We start from the raw sequence: 23,017 nt of genomic DNA, 5'->3' as shown, positions 1-23,017 counted from the left end.
AGTATAGAGTCAGAAAATATAAATTTACTATAAAATGTATATAAAAAAAATATTAGATTAGATTATGTATTTATTTCGGTCAAACTCTACTTTCTGAAATCACATTTTTCTTCTTTTGTATTTTTGTATTTGTATTTTCCCAACAGCCTAACACAGCAGTTCCCAAACTCTTTTTGCTGGGCCCCCCTTTGTTTTACAAGAAAAATGTTCGCGCCCCCCCTCTCACACGCGCACACGCACAAACACATCCTCCAACCACACACGCCCATCTTTTGCTCCATTGCGGTTTCTTTCACACCTCAAACATTTAGTAAACAATTAAGCAAATACAAGTAATCTGCAATAAATTACAGGTAGTAAGAAAATAAACTACTAACTCTTTTACGCTGCGTCCGCACCTACACGGGTGTTTTTGAAAACGCAGCTGTGTCGTCCACACGTAAACGGCGTTTGGAATCCCCGAAAACTGAGATTTTTTAAAACTCCTTTTTTGCGTTTACGTGTGGACGAGGAATACAGAGTTCATCACGCAACGTCAAAGGTATGTGCCTTTTTTCACGTCACGCTGTGCACCACGTTATCGTTTACATGAGATGAATTGCAGAATGGCAGATAGAGACAAAATACTGTTAATCTGACTGTCTGCAGGTTTTACACGCAGCTACTGTTCTTCTATTTAGAAAGGCAGAGGCGTCACGGTGCGATTACTTTACATGTTGTTTTTTTCCTGTGTAATAATTTTCAACATTGCTATCAATACATTTTTCAAAAATGCCTCTCTGTGCAAAATGGGTTTAAAAACATAAACAGCTGTGAGATACTGTTGGTCTGTGATTTGAACCGGGGGAACAAATCGTGGCAGGATCAGCCTGATGTTATTTGTATCCAACTGTAACTTTGCTGTATAAAGAGCTAACATCTCCAAAATGTCAGGAGTAGTTAGTCATTACAACAAGTGTTTGTGAACTAAAAATCAAGAACGTGCAGAAAACCAATTCTGCAGAGGAGAGCGACCTCGGCACTTGTGCAGGTGAAACCAAAGGGAAGATTTGCTTCACCATATTTGGCTTAGAATGAAGTTGGTTTGGAAACATTCAGCTATGCTTCATCTCCTGATTTGCGTTTGTGGAGGCGCCAGTGCTAGCAGTGTTTTGTTTGTTTTTTTTTTCCTTTTCATACCGCGCCCCCCCTGAATTGGTTCCCACACTTTGGGAAGGTCTGGCCTAACACATGACGTGATTTTTTATTATATAGGCTAAAGGCAAAACATCAGAGCTTTTCTCTCTACAAAAAATTAAAACCATGTAAAGCACCAGCTTGGTATTTTACAGTATTGTACCTACATACTCTAGGTACAATATCTAGAGCAGCGGTCCACAACCTTTTGACATTAAACCACAGACCGGTTTAATGTCAGACAATATTTTCACGAACCGGCCTTTAAGGTGTCGCGGATAAATTAATCACAATAAAATGATACGACCAAGACAAAAACGGTGGTATTTTGAAAATATAATAATGAACGCGAATTCACTGTGTAACTTTATTAGCAGCGTCCTCCTGAAATGCGCCAACCTCATTGGACCTCTCTGTCCCTTAATGCTCTCTGGTCGCTATGGTAACATGTAAATATTTCTTTCAAAATAAGGGACACAACTACAACACGGGAAAAGACCCAGGGAAACTGAGTTAATGATAAAAAACCCTTAAAACCGTAAATTTCACACCGGAGCCTCAACTCTCGCGGCCCGGTACCAAACGACTCACGGACCGGTCCATGGCCCGGTGGTTGGGGACCGCTGACCTACAGTATATGTGTATGCATGCATATACCCAGCACAACCAAAATATACGAAAGGCAACGTGGGTAAATGCTTTTTAAAGGGTTTCACTTTGTCATATATATATGGGCATCTAAGTGTATTGCCAACAAGTACATCTCAAACTCTACCATCTTTTGAATATTGAATAACAAAATAAAATATGGTAGCCCCATGCCTTTTGTATCCTTAAAATGTGGCTTTTGTTCATTTGTGTAATGGGTAATTAACTGTATCAAACATGCCTGTTCTGTATTTCTTGGACAAATTTGGCCTTCTGTTTGGAAATAACTGAACCTATAAGGAGAAATAGATGAAGAGAAAGATCCCAACTGAGCAAACCACCACCAGTGCGATGTTTAAGATGATTCTGGTCGTTGGAGGTTCATAGAGAAGCTCCTCCACCATCTTCTCCTGTTCTTGAACTGTTATGACCTGATCTTTGGACAATTCCTCCTTGAATCCACAAAACCAATCCAAAACCTTAATACAACATCCACGCTCCTCTTTTGCGTCCCCTGCTCCACAGCTCTCGTCTTCCTCCTCCACATCCTCCATTCCTCTTCTTTCCTCATTTTCTACCATTTTGGAGCCTGAACTCTGAGCACAGCCACCATTCTGTACTGAATAGATTGTTTCTATATCACTTGCTGTGACATTATTGCTGCTTCCTGATTGGCCATTTTCAAGATTTGTCTCAGAGCCATTGAGCAAGTTTGGGTTCTTGTGACACTTTTCTTCACCAAGAACACCATTTCCATTAAAGGCTGAGTGATTTAGGGGTTTCAAAACATTGACGTCTTTTTCAGCATTTCTTTCTTGATTTTTTAGCTTCTTTCTTTTGTTTAGTCCCCAGAGAGTAGTGGTTTGGATTTGTCCCTCTTCGGGTGGAGGAGTGCAGAGACTCACAACAACAGCCACCACAGATGATATCCAAAACAAGATGGCTGCCACATACATGTAATGGATATCTTTGATGAAGGATGGGCGTTCATCAGGCTGATCGCAGAGTGGCTCTCGATAAACAAATGCCAAAGCCAAACGGAGAGCTCCAAGGAAAAACCCTACCATCCCTCCCCAAAAGGCACCTGTCTCATTACAACGACGCCACAGGATGCCAAGCAGGAAGAGAGCCGCTATGGGCGGAGTCAGATAATCTGATACTTCTTGGATGTAGTAGAATATCTGGCCTCCCTGCATTTCAATGATCACAGGCACCCAGGCGATGCTTATGATCACCATGAAAAGGACAAACAGCCTGCCTACTATCATCAGCTCTCTGGACGATGCCTGCTTTCGTAGCATCTTGTAAATATCTAGGGTAAAGATGGTGCTTGCAGAATTAAAGATAGAGTCCAAGTCGCTCATTAGAGCTGCAATCATAACAGCCATCATCAACCCGCGGAGACCGACGGGCATTACTGACATGACGAGCCTTGGGTAAGCCACATTGCTGCAGCCAGCTGCAGAGCCACACACTTCAATGCAGTGCTCTGGACTGATACACGCCAAGTCATCAGCGAATAAGATCCTGGAAATCATTCCTGGAATCATGATCACATAGGATACATCAGTAAGACAATTAGTGAGTATAGAGTCAGAATTTTATCTGTGTAAGATATTCATAGGGTGGTTAATGTCTCTACCTGGGATGACAATGATAAACATTGGCAGGATTTTGAGGAAACCGGCCATGATTGTTGACCCTTTGGCATGAGCAATATTTTTTGCTGCCAGAACCCGCTGAACAATCACCTGATCTGCACACCAGTACCTGGAGCACATAAACACAAAAATTAGTCTGCTAATTGGTACATACCTCTATTTAGTATACTCTGGACTACCTGTGCCATTTGTAATGACCCCAAAAGTCAGCTTTGTGAGAACTATTCTAGGGACATTTCTGAGACCATGCTTGTTCTGTGGCTCCACGGAGGGTCTCTCAGTCAGTCTTTCACCTCAGATCTCACAGTCTAATAAATCATGAAACATCTTCACTGAAAAAAAAAAAAAAAGTATGTTGACACTGAAATGACTTTATAGGTCAATCATTGACCACTGAGATATTTAAAGCCTTTATTGGACTTTCAGTGATGTTAGAGAAAAAGAATGAGAACTAAACATCATTAGAATTTCCATCCATCCATTTTATTCCACTCTTCCAATTTAGGGTTGCGGTGGTTTACAACCTATCCCAGTTGCCATAGCGCATGACGCAGGTTATACGCTGGACAGGTCACCATTCTGTCACAGGGGTAATTCAGGGAGACCGACAACCATTTACACTCACATTCACTCCTATAGCCAATTAACAATCACAAACTAACCCCACTAAGTGCATGTCTTTGGACTGTGGGAGGAAACTGGAGTACCCACAAAGAAAGATTTCTCAATTGTCAGATTTAACTGCTTGAAACTGACCTTACTGCCAATAATGCCAACCTGAGGAGTGTGGATTCTTGCTCCATGGCTTGAACCAAACCACGGACCTTCTTACTGTGAAGAAGCACCACTCAATTTATATGTGTTGCCTCTACTTTAAGAATTTCTAACTGTATAATTCATTGTTTTTTTTGAGGAAAATAAATCATATGCAACATGTGTGCAAGGTCTTGGCTGCAATGCCAGCGAGCAACCAGGACCTTGCACACATGTTGCATGGTTGATTAGCATACTTGCCCTGAGGGTAGCACTACAAAAAATTAAATTTAGCATGCAAAGCCAAGGAGCAAGAATAAATGCTCCTCAGGGAAGCATTTCATGGTAACAAATTCAGTCTACTTTTACTTAAAGCAATCAAATCTGACAAGTGGCAAAAGAAGAAAAACACCTGGCTCAGAGTAAATCTTTTAGGGATTAGGAGTGTTTAAACACACAAGGCTGTACAAAACCGTATTGGTAAGGAAATTAGTCTTAAAAGAAATAGCATTACCAAATAGAGGCAGGAGTCTGGCCGAGTAAGAAACCAAGCCATGGCAGGTCTGGATCCTGGGCCTCTCGGAGGATCTTCAGACTATCTGGCTTCGGAGTGGCATGGTTATAGCAGGACTCAGAATACGTCAGATTGGGTGAAGACAGCAAGATGGCACTGATGTTTGGAGTGGCCTCCATGTAACCGTGTCTCACACCTTACAAAGACACGCCAAAACACGGTTAAGCATTGTTTAGTTAAACAATTGACATAAATTCATGAATGCATGAAAGAGAAACAAGGACCTTCGAACCCTCCCACTTTGAAGAGGCTGATGCCTGTCAGACAGAGGGCCCCAGCAATCATGAGGAACGCTTGAACTGTGTCTGTGTAGATAACAGCAACCAGACCTCCGGAGATGGTCAGCAGAGCTGTCATGGCGATGAGGAGGAGGATGGACAGATAGAGGTTCCAACCTAAGGATTCTTTGATGAACAAGGCTCCAGAATAGAGATCCACAGACAGCTTGGTGAAGATGTAAAGGACAAGAGATAAAGCAGCAAAGTACACCTTCAGTCGATTCCCCCCATATCTCTTGGACAGGTACTCTGGCATAGTGTAGATGCCACACTGGATATAGACTGGAATGAACACCCAGCCTAAAAACTGGAGCAGTAATACAGCATTGAGCTCCCATGCAGCCACGCTGAGACCGCTAGCAGCACCTGATCCAGCCAATCCAATGAAGTGCTCACTTCCTATGTTACTGACAAATAGAGAAGCTCCCACAGCTGCCCAGTTCATCGAACGCCCCGCCAGGAAGTAGCCGCTCACTGTGTTCCTATTGGCTTTCCACATTGCAAGGAAGCCAATCCCTAACACCAGGATGAAGTAGATCGCTACAACAATCATGTCCGCTGCTTCCATGGCCATGTTTAAAACCTGTTATGGCTGAATGACAGAAATAAACTAAATGTGCCCAATGGCGAATTTGCGACACGGCTTAGAACACTTCTGTCTACAGTCATCTATATCTTCTTATATACACAGACAGTGTAAGGCGTTTATGAAAGAGACATCTGAAACATTTGCATCCGTTTCTAAGGAATTACTTCAAGCACTCTTGACTTTTTGATCCTTGGTAGTTAGATCTGGAAATCTGTGCAAGCTGTGGTTTGGCGGCACACAGGATGGCATTGAGTTGTTCCTTGGTTTTACAGAAGAAGTGCGATTCCTGCAACAAGATGAACAAAACATGAACAAGATGCATGACCAAAGCAATGCAAAAACATGTGAACAGTTGAAAATGGCTGATAAAAGAAGGAGACAATATTTGATAGTGTGGCCAAGCGGCCTAAGGCACTGGATTAAGGCTCCAGTCTCTTTAGGGGCATGGTTTCAAATCCCACTGCTGCCATGAATAGGTGTGTTTTTATTCTTGTTTTTTTTTTTTTTTAAATGAATTTCCCACAGGAACCCACCAAGGGATTAATACATTTTTATCTCTCCCTCTGTCTCTCTCGATCTAGACTAGGACACTTCTTTGCAGTCTAGATAAGCTGTAAAAGGTTGCAAAATGTGGTGAAATTGTGGTTCTTTTGTCTCAAAACCCAAGCATTAATTCTTGTTTGTAAAAAGCTGACTGAATTGCAGTGGAGTTAACTGTAAATCTGGCTGCCATATTCAATGTGTACACATGCAGAAATGCTCCAGAAATCATGTAAGATATTGTGTTCCCTAAACCTTGCAATCTGTTCAGTGTAAGAGAAGTGGTGCCGTCAGTGGTTGAACCTTTCAGAGCTTAAGTCGTCATCCTAAGTTGGTCACCTATTAATTTTAGCCTCTTACTTTAACACTGCCAGCTAATAGAGCTAATAGAGACATTTTTTGGAAGAATGATCATCTTGCATAAAGATTTGCCATAAAAATATTTGCTGGTATTTCAACTGTTGTAAATGAGTTGTTGGTACGGTGGCCCTGAGAGGCCAAACGGACGGCAACTTAAGAAAACACCAGTAATAACAAAAAAAAAAAAAAAAAAAAAAAAGCACACAAAACACAACGGAAATAGGAAAAGAGAAAACAGATTTCCAAAAGGACAAGGGAAGTGTTTCTGGGGAGACAATAACCCAACGGACCAGTTGCAGGAACCAAAATATGCTAAGAATTGTGCTGGGAGACACTTAAAAGAAGTGGAGGATCTATCGGTTTTGTGATGAAAGAAAAGATGAGAGGTAAGTGTGTTAGCCCAACTATTAGCCTAAAAATCCATCATCAGTATTATATGAATCATGATAAAACACAGCTACCATGTTTTGGGTTCCTGCAACTGGTCCGTCGGGTTATTGTCTCCCCAGAAACACTTCCCTTGTGTTTTTTCCTATTTCTTTTTTTTGTTTTTCATATTTCTGTTTTCTTTTTTCATATTTCCGTTGTTTTTTCCTATTTTCGTTGTCATTTTTCCCATTACCATTATGTTTTGTGTGCTTTTGCAGCGTTTTTCTTATTGCTGGTGTTTTCTTAAGTTTCATAAATAGCATTGAGTCATTTTCAGTCAGAAATAAAACTTTTGTCAGAAACTGCAATCAGTTTTTGGTAAAGTGAGTGTTATATATCCTCCATTTGTAAGTAAAAGGCCAAGAGGGTAGTGGAAATGGCAAGGAATACAAAATAAAAATTCTATAAAGATATTCTCAGTGGCCGACAAGGACTAGATTGATTATAATGTAAGTAAAGTAATGCAGAGTCATTATTGTACTTACAAAACAGGTAATTTCTTTATTTATTATGCAACCCCTTTATAAATTCAGTCCACACTGCAAAATATGTGTTGATATAAGCAGAGATGTTAGACAATGGGTGTCAAACATAAGGGCTGGGGGCCAGAATCAGCCTGACACAGAATCTTTGGAACATGTGAACAAGGGCATAAATTTTGGTCTGTATTCGGATAAATTTTACAACTTGCCCTGTTTCGCCTAATAAGGACCTCCGCAGCAACTGCTCATACTACTCCAACATAACTGAGCAACTGACAAATCTGATCTAATATAGAAATTACACAATAAGAAATCTGTCATTTTTTGTGAATTTACAGAAACTTTGTTTTATACTGACAGGACAATCTGAGCAATGAGCTACCAGAACTTTTTTTGTAATTTTCCACATTTATTTCTTACAATTTAAACCCAACCAGTCATGGTGACAGACTTCTTTCATTTAATACATCAGCATTTCTTTATCCTATAGATAAACAGAGACATACTGTTGACATTACAATTCTTTTTCTTATATCAACATATCTCAGAGATTAAATGTGCAGTTAAACACTGAGAGAAATGGGAGTCTCACTGGTCTGGTCCACTTAAGGCGGGTTCTAAGGAAAGCTGGTGTGCAGTTATGATAGAGGGAAGATGCATGCATGCACCAGCATTGCTTTGTTACATTGGGATAACAGGCTGTAAGACAGGCTGAATTTTACAGAAGTGATGTGTATGTCAGCTGCTGCTATCTAGTAACAACTGCAAATCCTTTCAGTAAGCAAAGCAATCACAACCCATGATGCGGGACTGTAGTACGAGGGTCCTGCATCAGGGCCGGTGTTTGTGTTTGCTGTTTTTGTTGCGGTGCTCTGATCTGAATCGGAAGGTCTTTGTGAAAACAAAATTTCATGTACATAGGAGACCTAGTGCATTTCCAGGTAGCAAGTTTACTCTTGCATCAGAGTCAATATTAAATTGAAATAATTAGCACAGGGTTAACCAGAGTCTTGAGGGAAAGGCTAAGGAAACATCTTTTATTTCCAGCTTTCTCAGACTTGAATATATTTGCCCCCTTTTCAGGAAACATAGTTACCCAATTTTAGACCTGATTCACTTCACTTCTTTAAAATACTCTTGAGCACTCTGGAGGACTTTATGACAGGAACCTCTCAGTACTCCTGTGCTGTGCTTCATGCTGGTTCTTTTGGTTATGATTTATCTGTTGCTAATACTTCAAAACACCTCTTTGTTCTCAAATTAAAATCATAAGTAGCGTTTGATGTTGCAATATAACCAAATAATACACTATGTTACATTCTGAAACAGTTCCTGTCACTCTGCTTTCTGCCACTTTATATTTTATACTTCTGTTTTGTTCTTTAGCTTTAATTCAAAAGGACCTTAAAAGGCATAATTACCTGCTTTATTTAATTTGTATGATTTACTGTGTCGTAGTTAATTTCTAATAAAAACATTTCCTGTTCTGTTATTAATATTAGGCGTATAATACGGGTTATTAGTTGTCACACTTTACTATATTATCACAGTCCCTGTTTCCATCCATAATCCTGGGCCATTTGTCTCAGTGTCCTGTCATATCCTGTTACAGTCCTGCTACTACTTTTTGAATGAAGCAGCACGGTGTTCCTACAAGTCTTTTATTAATTCCACACGTATTTCATTCGCAGCATACGTTCATTAGCATTAGCAGTAAATATGAAGAGGTGAAAAAAAGTTCCTGAATGTTTTCGAAGCTTCGGTTTAAAGAAAAGCTCAGACTCACCTGTTTCCTCTCTGAGTGTCTCCCGGGTTTAACGTTAAACTGCCGTTTAACTACCGGACCGGTCCGACCGGTCTGAGCGCAACGCCGCACGGAGCTCTCCTCGGCGCAGCGAGGAGACTGAAGGCACCGCGAGACTCCGCCCACAGCAGCATCGTCGCCTTTAGGTTCGAGGAGGAAGTGTGGGGGCGCTCGTGGTGTGCAGGTGCTTTCCACTGAGTGCGCTGTAAGCATGTACGTACAGGTTCAGCATTACTGACACCGATTCTATGTAGGACAGAGCAGTGTGGCACGTTAATGAAATAAATCATCATCAATTTTCAAATTCTAAACACATTTTAAGGAGCCAATTTTAAATCACTGTTTTTACTCTCCACAGTAATTTATGTGTTTATTCATATGCTTGTTATTTGTCTGTCACGTGACAGTCAACACAAAAAAGTTATTTTTGTGCATATTTGAGATAAATTATTTCATTAAAAATGCGAATAATTTACTGCAGTTAAAAGGGATACATTTTGAACTCCTGATAGGTATATTGTATTCTAATTTATTCTATTGTGTACAGTTGTGTACTGTATTTAATCTATTCTATTCTAATTTTTCTTCATTACTTTTGCACTGTCCACTTCCTGCTGTGACAAAACAAATTTCCCACATGTGGGACTAGTAAAGGTTATCTTATAGAAGCAAAATGGTAAATGGCCTGTATTTGTACAGCGCTTTATTTAGTCCCTAAGGACCCCAAAGTGCTTCACACATTCAGTCATCCACCTCACACACTGGTGATGGCAGCTACATTGTAGCCACAGCTGCCCTGGGGCGCACTGACAGAGGCGAGGCTGCCGGACACTGGCGCCACCGGGCCCTCTGACCACCACCAGTACACAACGGGTGAAGTCTCTTGCGCAAGGACACAATGACCGAGACTCAAACCGGCAACCTTCCGATTACAAGACAAACTGCCAACTCTTGAGCCACGATCGCCCAAAATATCAATCCTGGTGCTCTAGTATTGATCAAATACCAGTGCCAGCGTTGGTAGTGATACTATCGATGTTTGGATGAACGCACGTGCCTCCAGTAAGGAATTGAATTCACTAACTAATTAACTATTTGTTTGATTCATGATAAACAAAAAACTAAGGACCGAGGAGTCTCTTGGTGGATTTTTGGATATTTTGCACTTGCTTTAAATTGAAGATGTGATTAATGACAATGTGAGTCACAGCGAGTGTTTCAGTGATTAATTCAGGAGAAAATTGTGTAGTAATATCAAAATAAGTTAACTTCTTTCCCTGTCAAACTATTTAGTAGTTGCAACAGTCATTAAAACTAGCTTATATGTTAATGATCATGACAAAGTTATCGTCTTTGAATCTAATCTGCACATTTTGTTTGCCTTTAAACTTTGGGGTATTTTCAAAACTTGTCTTTAAGATAGTCAATCACAGATTTACAGTAGATGACTTCTGACTGAACTGTGGATTCTATACGTAATGCATTTTTTTAACTGGGTGTAGTCTAGATCAAATCTCACATTAAAGCCTAATAAAACACACTTTGTACTTGGAATCTATAAAGCATTGTTAGGCTATGAAAGTAGTTTAGTTAGTGTGGAAAAGGGAAGTGTTTATTTTGCAACCAAAATTTTCATTTATCCAGATAACTCTAAATTTCCTGCTGTACGAAACACCCCTTATGGCTTTGGATATATTTCAAAACACAATCCTTTTTTGTGAAACCATTCACAGTTTATTGTATCCTGTCTTATTTAAGAAGTAAAAATGTATATAATATTACACAAGAGTCATTGGGACCTGTCAGCAGTACCTATGGTCCCACACTAAGGAGAAGACTGTATTCTAACTTTGTGGATGGCATCTGCCTTCTTGAAGATATTATCAAAACTGCAAAGGACCTCCTACACCACGTAGAAAGTGCCACCCAGGGTACCACTCTACTCCTTAACAAATCAAGGACTTAGTTCATGTACACTAACCCAACTGCCTAGTTCTACTTGGCAAGAACGGCTCTACCATTGAATAAGCAGATGATTTCAAATACTTTGGCAATGACATTGGCAATGCTCACGATATCAGTTGCCAGACTGGTCAAGCTTGGGGAACTTAACTCATGATGTCTTTCCAAGGTGTGTAATTCAAAGGTTAATCAGACTTAAAGTGTTCAAGTGAGTTGAGGCGATTCTGCTCTATGGGTCTGAATTATAAACCTGACTAAATCACTGAGCAAGAAACTGGATGGAAGCTATACTCCCCTCCTTTGTGCCACCATAAATGTTACTTGGAAGAACCAACAAGCAGCTGTGTAGTGGTCTATCAAAGATCTCGAGTGCACTCTTGCTGGCCATGTGATGCTAAGTTTATAGTACAGCAGAGGTATTTGCCTACAGAGAGAGTACAGAGAGGGGTTTTCAATCTGTGCACAGGTGTTCCTGTGGAGTTCACAAAACCACTGGAACAGTGAAGGGACCAACAATAAGGTTCTCCAGGACAGAGAGAAGTGCAAAAAACCCATCAAAGATAAAATATACAGCATGAAAAGTACAAACAGTGTCTGCAGTGGACACTTTTCATTTTTTTTCACTTCAACTTGTATGTTAGAACTTGATAAATGGATCAATGGATGAACAGCAGCTCATGCAAGAGTGACCCACAGACCAGTGTACCACATATTTTTGACTGCCAACAGAATGCCAGCGCCCTACCACATCTGAACCATAATTTTCCCATCATCTTTCAAGGTGAGATAACTTTAAAGGTCTTACTGTAAGATGAAGACAAATGAGCGAGTCACCACATCGTGCATGTCTGCATGTATATTGTTTTGTGCATATTTGTGTATGTGTGTGGTTTGCAGATACTCGTTCAACGTTGCATTTGTGCCTACATTTTTTAATTTTATTTTCCGTGCATGCAAAGTATTTCAGTCGCACCATTATCTGTGTGTTTGTGTGTGCATGGGTGAGGTGAGGTGTAAGGCTACTTGTTGGATCGCATGACGATAAAGTTATAGCAGGTAAAATCAGCAACACTGATGGGAATTTGATGCTTGTGTCAAAATCTCCTCCTATAACTACTATTCTAAATGATCCTTTGATACACTGGAAATCTCAACCACTGTGTTGTTTTCTCATGATCTGCGCATAAGAATCACCAAGATCTACACACTTGACTGAAGTTTTTGATTTCAATCTCATCACAAATTATATATTACATGAATATGATAATTCCAACTTTTTTATGTTATCCATGGTTCCCAAAGGTTCTGCCATCCCACAAAAAGTCCGGTCCATAACTGACAGTTGCAAATCAGCTCTATAAACCCACTTATATTCAGCTGTTTTCTGTTAGGTCTGCATATGCTTTTTCCCACGTTTACTGTAAACCTTCTTAACTTAGTTGCTTTTAGTTAGTCACTTCATTAGGTACACAGTGCAGGACCTTGACTGAATCCCCTTTCAGCATCAGAACTGCCTCCATTCTTCATATTATAGATTCAACATTTGCTGGAAAAACTCAGTATCTGCAGATGTGAGTCCATTCTACCACATCCCAGAGGTGCTCTACTGAGTTGCGATCTGGTGATTGTGGAGTAAACTGAACTCATTGTCATTTTCAAAAAAAAAAAAACAGTTGGAGATGACATTGTGCTCTGTGACATGTTGTGTTGTCCAGCTGTAAGCAGCTATCACAAGATGTGGACACTTTAGGTATAAAGGAATAGACATGGTCAGCAGCAGGTAGGCTGGCAGGCTGTGGTATTTAAACGATGCTCAGATGGTACTAAGGAGCCAAAATGAAATCCCCAACACCATTACACCACCAGCACCTTGAGCTTTAAATACAAGACAAATTCTGATCCCAGCTGCTGCAAAAATCAGACCAGACAACACATTTTTCCAATCTTCTGTTATCCAGTTTTGGTAAGACTATGATAATTGTAGCCTCAGATTCCAGTTCTTGCAGCACCTGTTGTGATCTTCTGCTGCTGCAGCCCATGCTACAGAGATGCTCTGAAGCACCTTAAATAACCTTTTCTTCCTCATTTTGACACTTGGTTTGAACTTCAGCCGGTCATCTTGACCATGTCTACATGTTTGAATGCACTGATTTGCTGCCATGTGATTGGCTGATTAGATATTTGTGTTAAGGAGCAGCTGAACATTTGTATCTAATGAGTGTATTTATATCTTCAGCATTATTTATGAGGCTTCACTCGTTTACCTCCACCATCTTTTAAATATATTTTCAGCACTGCCACAATCAATTATGTATATTTTAGCATACTATTATACTTTTCCATAATAGATGATTAGAAAGCACTTCTGTCATCTCCAGTGTTTTTTAATGTGCTATATAAATAAAATATATTTTTTAACAAAACGACTGTCACTGATTTGTCAGTATTGTAGTTTCTTCCTCCTAGATCCAATCATAAATGTGAGTCTGTAAACCATTTACTGGATTTTTAGCCAGCATTTTTCCTATTAATGTTTTTATCCCTGATGTTTTCTGACCACAGAAATTACTTGGGAGAAATAGCTAATGGCTGAAACACAATTTGAATATGATGTCTGTAATAACTGTAGTTCAGGTTGGCTCTACTGTAATGTATTTGTGGCACATTATACAGTTGGGAGGCCTTAAAGCTCAGTAGGCAATACTCAGAAGTTGAGCCTTCCTCTCCTTTATTTAATTCTCTTTAGACAGACTAAAGAGGCTTCAAATCACAAGGATCCCAACCTCTGAAATGCTGATATGTTTGATTCTGTGGAAAAATGCAATATGTAACCAAATCCTATGGTACATGTGAGAGAAATGTGTTGATCGTGCAGCTATTCAAGACTTATAGCAAAAGCAAAATGTATTTTATGGTTGCCCCCGAAAGTTCAAACACACTGCAACCTAAATAAACCCACCAGTAAATAGAAAAATACTGCAAAAGTTATCAAAAAATAACAAATAAACCCACAAAACAACAGTTGTGGAAGTAACAAGAGAACAGTAGCAAAGATTTATCTACATTATTGTATGAATCATGTGATTAAAACATATGCTGCCTTTCATCTTTTTCTCCCTCACAACACGTGAATCCTTCACTTCTTTTCATGGCGCCTCAGTGCAATACTTCACATCAGTTCCTGTCACATTATAATCTCATAAAAAAACTTCTGTTGTGTTTTGTGAAGTGTTTTTGGTTTTAGGTGTTGGGGTTTTTGTGCCTTTTTGCAGCATTTTTCTGTTTGCCGTCGTTTTCTCAGGTTGCTGTGTGTAGCATTTTTACCTCTGAATAAACGTCCTTATAGTCTTCAAAATACAACAAAAGAAATATAAAATGTAGCAAACTGATAAATCTTATGATTTAATTATAATTAAATAAATTTTATTAGAGTGCATTGCTGCTGTCGCTCATCACATAGTGCTAATTTACTGCAGACTCAGCAGCATTACAAAAGCCCATGTACTGGCTGTGCAGGTCACTGAACAAGGAGGGCAGTATAATAAGCAAATCCCCACGTCTTAGTTTCATTTAGAAATATAACAATGCAAAAGAAGAGATACTTCTCTATTTCTCGTCAACACGTTGAAAATGGTTTGAACGCTCATTTGTTTTGCAAATTTACATGCAAAAAATACAGGACTGCAAGGTATGCAAAATCTGCACATTTTGTCTCTGTTTGAAAGCAGCTCCTGGAAAAAAAACCCACGTGTGACAAGAAACTGATGCAGAGTCGAAGCTGTGATGCTTTGATTACAATTTGGAAAGGTAATCTGTGGTTGCAGCCAAAGCAGAAGGCTATGTTAAAAAGCTCTCTCTCTGTCACACACACAGAGGACACAGAACAGAGTTTGCATGATAGTAATCTGCTTAAATGAAGAAAGTTGTTAAAATGTAGAATGATAAGTAGTCATTTTTAATTAAGTTATAAGGAAGTGCAGCTGCCCCCCCCCCCCCACACACACACACAGTTAATTAAAAAAGTCCACATTACTTTCTAATAATATCTGCTAAATGTGACACATAACACCTTTTACTTCACAGACCAGTGAGCATCGTCCTCCGAAGGGCACAAAGTGCAACATGTAATCTGAACACCATCCACGATGCATGTGTCTGTGGACACACAAATCCTGAGCCCAACACAAACAGCCACTTTCAAGGACATAAAGCACATCACATGTTGCCACTTACCAGCACAACCAGAGAAGCAGAACTACATGCACAGAGATGAGGAGGTGAGGTGTGTTGGACTCACTTAATCTGCTATTATGAAGCTGCTGTACATGGGATCAAAGTACTGAATAATCTCATAGAACAATTTTTTGTTTGTTTGTTTGCTTTTCTTCGTTTTACTCTTTGCTTCGAGCGCTATGTACATGAGCTGCATGCTAAAAGCTCTTTTGTTAAAAGGGTTGGCATAACAAGCATATTCAGCCAATACCTTTTGATTAGCCTTGTCTCGTGCTCTCTTGCTTTGTGGTAAATCTTTATTCTGTATTCACTGAGATATTTGATTTCTAATCAATAAAATCTATCAATCACTCAATCAATCACTCAATCACTCAATCAAAGATGCCACCTTTACTTGGCTTGTCACACAATCACCTGATGTCCATCAACATGTATCCAGTCAGACCTTGATGTGAAGCATTTGTTCTTGCACTAGCCAGGTAGGAAAGAGGTTTTACAAGCTGACATTTAACACATTACAATCCACACTAATTTATTTGATGCACAGAAAGGCTGATCTGTAGGCACTGACTTATTTACATTAAAAACTTTTGATCCATTTTTGATAAAGTGGGTCCTCAATTTTAGAAGAAAAAATAAGCAGGCCTCGAATTTGTAATTATCTCCAGTTTTTGCAATTAAAACAATGATTGTAAGAAGATTTCCTGAGCTGCAATCTAATCGCTGCTGCTTTGTTGGTTGGTTGAAAACTCCTCAAATGACTTTTTGATGACCTTATTTTAACACATAGAGTCTTCATTAGAGTCGCACTATTAGACTGAGGCGAAAGCAAATAGCCATAGCTATTACTGAATAACGATTTTTGGTTTTTTTTTTTGAAAAGTATTATGAATTTATAAAAAGAATAATAATTGAAGTAGAAAGAAAGATAATATTATTTGTTCTAGCATCACTGTTGTTGAGATTTTCTGGGTGATGTTTATACAGCTGTCTTTAAGGATAATGCTTCTGATGCTCCTACCACTGATTGCTTTGTAACAGAGAAAAAGAGCCTCAAAATGAGACCAATCAATTATCTGAATACACAAAACTCTTCACTGCACTTGCTCAGATCCCAGATAACACAATCACTAAATTTGGTTGTTGAGGTCAGTGAAGGTAAGCTTCACAGGTGTGGTCTTCTGCTAAGACTCTTATTTACACAATAAGTGCAATGTGGGTCCTCGCGGCTTTGTTATAATAGCAGGCTTGTGGAGGCTGGGTTGATTTCTTTTATTTTGTATTGAAACAATCTGACTGATGTAAAATAAATAAATAAATAAATAAGAAGAAAAATCTGATTATTTGTTTTTACAAGTATATGTTCAGCCACACTCCTTACACACCCTATGAAACAACAACAATTCTGAGTAAAATGCAACAAAAATGTATAAAATCAAAGGTTTTATTTAAATTCTTAAATATTACTGTCACGGTTTGGCAGGGCAAACCGTGGGGATGTGGGGAAAGGAGGACCCAGTCGCGGTACTCTGTGTCTAAGCAGTGCGTTTATTTATAGCGAATGAAACAATAACAGTAAATCCCCGTGACTCCCGTGCTCCGTGTTCTCCACTCTCGTGTGTCCACACACACCCCGTGCCTGCTGCCCTCCGATGCTCCACGATCCTCCTGAGGGGAAAATAACAGAGGCAGCCGTCAAGACACTGTATTCCAGTAGACATACACTCACAGACTTTAACTGAGCTAAGACTGCCACGAAGCCTCACGCAATGATCCCGCACCGGTGGGAGCTCCATCGGTCTCCTAAATAGCTCCCCCGACGAGCCTGATCAGCAGCAGGTGTGTGTGTGGCTTCAGGCGTGGCCAATCCTCTAACAGGACCACGCCCATCAGGCCTGCAGGTGCTTGGCATCCACACACACATATATACGCACACATGCCTACACACGCCTACACATACAATAAGTGGAACACCGAACAGAAGCATAGACTTACAAATACATATCACAATAACAAGTCCATAACTGTTCAGGGGTCCTGGGTTACAATTACGAACGTTTTGGTTTTATACATTCAGTTTACACCAATAAACTGAATTTCATTTGACCAGATTCCATTTAATTTAATATTTTACATTGTACTCAAATGAAAAGAAAAATTACATGCAAGACTTACATGTAATTAAATCGGTTAAAGCCAGCATTTTGTTTTTGAGTGCAGCTTTAGTAACACTGGTTTTAATTGGATTAGATTGTTGAACATGTGTTTTGTATTTAACTGTTGTTTTTCACTGAAGGAAAAAAAACTTACTTCTTAAAATCAATATTATGTCTGCTGTAAGTTATGAGATAAATACAACCGGGAAAAAGTTTTGCTTATTTTTTTTTATTGTCCTTTACTTAGATAATTTTTAATACTTTGCATTAAAGATATTGACATTAGATAATGTACAATTATGAGAGTATGCAAGAGAAACAAACAAACAAGAATAAACACATTAATATTGTTACAACATCTGGAAAAGTGTAAAACATGGAACTAAAACAATCAGGACACCAGATGCAAAATAAGGAAAATAAACGTGGACTGTGACACCTCTCTGTGTTTCCTGTACTACACTGTGTTGCTGGAAGAAAGTTTGGAATAAAACCTGGAAGTAAAATATTTTGGATATTTTGGATTTTTTAATGACGGGTCCAAAGATTTGAATAGTCAATACAAAGAAGAACTGCAGCTGTTCTAGAGGCGCCTTTTATGGAGCTGTCAAACACTCGATCAACATGAAGAGTCTTGATACTTATTTATTTATTTACCTTTTTATGTTGGGTGTTATTTGCAGTCCATTTGCACATAATGTGTTCAATTTTAGACTGTAGATGGCGCCATGCTCACACTGGATAAACAGCACAGCCGGCTCTCTGCGTTCAGCTCTCTTCTTTTATTTATCTGAGCTCTCTTTGCTGCCTGTTTTAGTGTCACAGTCACTGTTATAAAAGAGCCACGAAGCCACCGTTTTAGGGTTATTTCAGTTTTTCTTCTGGGATAGGACGCAAACTGGAAATTATTACCAGATTTACAGCAGAATGAAATTTGTGAATTCTTCATCTCGGTCTCCTTAAAATGTTTTTCTGTTTTTCCACTTTGGTTCAGACTCAAACACACTCTTCAAAAAGACTAAGAAAGAGATGAGCGGCTCTTTTCTTCAGCCATCAAATATTAATAGGCCACTTTTTGTGGTGAAATACTGACTTGAAATTTAAAAAAAAACACACACACTGTCAGTCAAAGACACACAAACAGGGATCCCTGCTGTGGAAAACCAAAACATCATATAAAAGACAGCTTTTTTACAGACTATATTTAATCGCGTCCTCCAGCGTTCCCACGAGTCCACGACAATTCTGCCTTCCTGTGTTTAGCTAACTGGCAGACGGAGACAAACAGCTAAAAGACGTTCTTGGCTTCAGTTCAGCAGCTATACAATTTGCTGTTCAGGTTAAACAAAGATTGTAAATTCAAAAGCAATTCTAACACCACAGATGTTAAATACTGATACGAAAACAATATATGCTCTAATCAACCAATCGTACGGCAGCGATCCGTGCATTTAGACATGTAGACACAGTCAAGACGACCTGCTGAAGTTCAAGCTGAGCATCAGAATGGTGAAGAAACATGATGTAAGTGACTCTGAACCTGACATGGCTGTTGGTGCAAGACAGGATTTACACACAACCAGCTCAGGTCAGACCAGGTCAGAGGTCAGCTAAGAACAGAAAAGCACACTTGGGGTCACCAAAATTGCACTACACATAATTTGAAAAGCATTGCCTGGTCTCATGAGTCCCGAGTCCCGCTGTGACATTTGGGTGGGGTAAATAACATCACAGCATTGATCCATCCTGCCTTCTATCAACAGGTCAGACTGGTGGTGCTGTAATGGTGTGAAGGATATTTTCCTGGCACACTTTGAGACCTTCAAATGCCACAACATACTTGATTATTGTTGTAGACCATGCCCATCCCTTTACAACAACAGTGCACGCATCTTCTGGTGGATGCCTTCAGTAGTATAACACCATGTCACAAAGCTCAGATAATCTAAATCTGGATCCTTGAATGATCGCACGGCCCCCACATCCACCAGATCTCAAACCATCAGAGCACATTTGGTATGTGGTGGAACAGCATTAAGGCAGTCCCGAAGGTCAAAGCAGGACCAACACAGTACCAAGCCTACAGTGTACTTAACAAGTGAGTATATGTTTTTCCTTTTTATTCAACAAGAGGCTGAATTTTATTAGTTCCCACTGAATTTCATATTCCACAAGGGATCATCTATCAGACACTGGCTTGACCAGATAATCATCAGAAAATATTTTTGGCAAAGGAACCAGAGTTAACAGAGTTAAATGATGACAGAAAGACTTTAAAGGTACCCCACAATCCCCTAAAGATAAAGAGGCATTGTATGAATAGTCATAACAGTGGTCATGCTAACAGGCTTTCCACCTTGATCTCACCTTCTGAAGATCAAGGTGACTGCAGATTTAATCTTATAGCAATTTGTTCAAGTTATCAGCTAACCAGGTAGCTTCTTTAGCAAAGAAGATAAACAGACAACTGGTAATTAGTGTTGTTATTACAATTAAGCACAAAGCATGCTATTATTCACATAGTTTAACTGAAAGTACAAACACAGCCAAGAGATCTAGTTCTGTTGCTCAAATTAGCCGAGGTAAAGCTAACAGACAGCTAGCAGCTTAGCTGGCATGCATCTGTCAATTCAAACCACCACACCCTTAATCATATAATTTTTTAGGCTTAATAAGTTTTAAATGGGTGAGTTACAATTAACCACCTATACATGCTGTAGACATGTTTATTTCTACTACAATGGTAGCATGCTAAGACTGCTAACACTGAAGCTAACAGGAGAATTAGCCTCAAGTGGCAAAACAAGGAACAGCTGGGATTTTTTTCCCGCTTTGTTATGTTGTATGCATTTGTTTGTTCAATTCTGCATTGGCTTTATTTCAGCCCTGAGGTTTCTGAAGTTGGACTCCAGGGTAGTATTTATTTTATTGTCACAATTTCAGTATTTAAAAGCTAATTTAGGGACACGGAATTCAGGGGCGGATCCAGAGTGGTGGAATGGGGTGGCATGTGCCATCCTAGCTTTGCATATAACAATGTTGTTTATTAAAATAACCTAGCATTTGAGCCTAGGTACAATAACATGGAATATAATTTTTAAAACAAAATATATTGTACAGTCTATCTCCCCCACATTAAAAAATGGGGCAGCACATAGCATCCAAAATTATTTTATTTCTTGTTTTCAGTAGCAACTGACACCAATGATTATTCGAGAGTATATTTTGAATCAATACCAACTCAGCTTTCAACAATGGTGGTTGATTGTTACACTCTGGAAAAGCCATGAAGAGTTATTAACCCAATAAATGTTTAAATGTTTGGTGAAAAACACATTCATTTGTTTATGACGGTGCAGATTTCTGATATTTTGTGTAAATTTCAGCATGTACCAATGTGATTAGTTCTAAAACTAAAAAAAAAGATGTGAAACTCAATTGTTGCTACTGCCAGACATCGTCTGTTGCAAACTCAATTAAATAATTAATTATTATAAATGCTATACAGTACTTAAAATAGAAATTTACATTTTTTATGTAACTGAAATGTTTAATTATTTGGACTAAAGCCAATAAGAAAGTTACATACTATGTTTATACAAAATGTGTATACTTGCTGCATTTTAACCAATTATACATATTACAGAATGTGCCACCTGCATATGTGTAAAGAAAGCACTCTAATTTTGCCACCCCATCTGATTTCCATGGCATCCTAGGAAAAAGTCTCTAGATCCATCCCCGAGGGGATTCAAACTGTACCCTTGCTCCTGGACAAATATACATAAAAAATATACTCATATAAACACACTAAAAATGTGCGTATTGTCAAATATGTCAAAGAATTTAGCCGTTGTTAGCATGACCAGCTGTGACATTTCTGAAGATCATATCAAGAACACTTAGAGATAATATTTAGATAGAGCCTTTAAGGCTCTATCATTCTCAAGCATGTTGTCTCCGGCAGCTGGACAGCAAAAGGGAACCTGTGTCATCATATCAGATGATATAATGATATCACTCTGGAGGGTGAAAGTAGATATGTTTCTACAGTGAAGCTCGAGGATGAGGACGATGAGGAGGAGGAGAGAAGAAGAGGAGGAGAGCGCTATTCTTCTAACACAAACAGAGCTGAAGCCTTCAGAGTTGCTGGCGATGGCAGATGGCAGACGGAATGAAAGGCAGATGGAAAAATCACTTCCAACATGTTTATCATCATCAAGAAGTGTGCATGTGTGTGTATGCGTGTGTGGGCGGGGGAGGATTCCCCGAGGGTTAATGAAAAATGTGATTGAATTTGAAAAACGCTGGAGCTAACAGTCACGGTGGTGCAGGAGGAGGCTTTAAATTTTGTGTGTATGGCGATGGTGCATCTTGTGTATGTTTTTTCGTAGATAAAGTCTTTACAGGCACCCATGAACAGGGCGGAGGACCTGACAGCAGGAGAGTGCACTGTTGTGTTACAGCCTCTCTGCTTTAACACTAGGGCACTTTTGTATAAGCATAGTACTTTTGTTATTAATTTAAGGGAATATGATTAAACTGAGATTATAATATTGTCAGCATAAAGAAAACATGTTTCCAGCTAAAACCAGTCATTGCATGAGAGTGAATCTGCAGCTCTATAAAAGTTTAGAAGGCACTATAGAGTGCTCATTACAGCTTTGCAGGGGGCTAAGCCCCCAAATATTCAACTGGGTGAGAGAAACAACAACAAAAGCTATTAATAACTGGTGTGAAACCACATTTCTATTTATTTTCTTTCTTTGTAATTTGCAGTAAAGCACTTATTACTTTAATTTCCTGTTCATTTCTTCACGAATAGTTGCTCCTTCCATAAAATATCTGCACAGCAATCAATTCAACCCACTTGAAAAAATACTCACCAAAACAGATTTTATCCAGTCATTAAATATTGATGTGGTTTTTCTCTGACCTATAGCGCCATTTATCCACCCAGATGGTTTTGGTGTGAACTTCTCAGTTTTGATGGCAGCTGTGAAAACTGACTTTTGTTTTGTGTTCAAATGAACAAAAAAGACGAAATGTGATTTAAAAAAAAAACAACTAATACTCAGCAGAAATGTCTCATTCCACAAATCACTGACTCAGAAATACACATAAACATTTTTGTGTATGATATGAGCTTCACCCACCCTGGGCATGTGATAGCGTGCGTGACACGGAGAAAGAGAGACGACTGAGAAACTTGAGAAACTCAAATGACTTTGCGACCTCAGCAAACACACCCCTGACAGCAGGAAGCTGACAGTGTCAGAGTCTCATGTTGTGTGTCTGTCAGAAAGAGAATTAAAGAGCAAAAAAAGCCATTTCACTGCTGTTAGCGAACACGCTTATTAGCTGTAAATTCA

At 39.2% G+C, this 23,017-nt stretch overlaps 1 protein-coding gene across 1 annotated transcript; it reads right to left on the bottom strand.

The window, feature by feature from the left end:
- Positions 1–1,601: 1,601 nt before the first annotated feature.
- On the bottom strand, positions 1,602–9,405 carry LOC120717323 (sodium/myo-inositol cotransporter-like). The gene is made up of 5 exons (XM_040005280.1): positions 9,277–9,405; positions 5,037–5,965; positions 4,753–4,948; positions 3,467–3,594; positions 1,602–3,364 (listed from the first exon to the last, which is right to left on the bottom strand). The coding sequence occupies exons 2-5, from the start codon at positions 5,662–5,664 to the stop codon at positions 2,118–2,120; spliced, it is 2,199 nt and encodes a 732-aa protein (XP_039861214.1). The 5' UTR covers positions 5,665–5,965; positions 9,277–9,405; the 3' UTR covers positions 1,602–2,117.
- Positions 9,406–23,017: the final 13,612 nt, after the last annotated feature.

This window comes from Simochromis diagramma, unplaced genomic scaffold (assembly GCF_900408965.1).
Source record: "Simochromis diagramma unplaced genomic scaffold, fSimDia1.1 OVJJ01000381.1, whole genome shotgun sequence".
Taxonomy (NCBI): Eukaryota; Metazoa; Chordata; class Actinopteri; order Cichliformes; family Cichlidae; genus Simochromis; species Simochromis diagramma.
The sequence above is the reverse complement of the archived record's forward strand: the minus strand, read 5'-3'. Positions and strand labels throughout refer to the sequence as shown.

Excerpts from the sequence above, each read along its gene's own strand:
- LOC120717323 (XM_040005280.1), bottom strand. The coding sequence starts at position 5,664 with ATGGCCATGGAAGCAGCGGACATGATTGTTGTAGCGATCTACTTCATC. Across the intron at positions 4,949-5,036 it reads CAAAGTGGGAGGGTTCGAAG|GTGTGAGACACGGTTACATG; the intron begins GTCCTTGTTTCT and ends TGTCTTTGTAAG. Across the intron at positions 3,595-4,752 it reads CAGACTCCTGCCTCTATTTG|GTACTGGTGTGCAGATCAGG; the intron begins GTAATGCTATTT and ends TATGTGCTCCAG.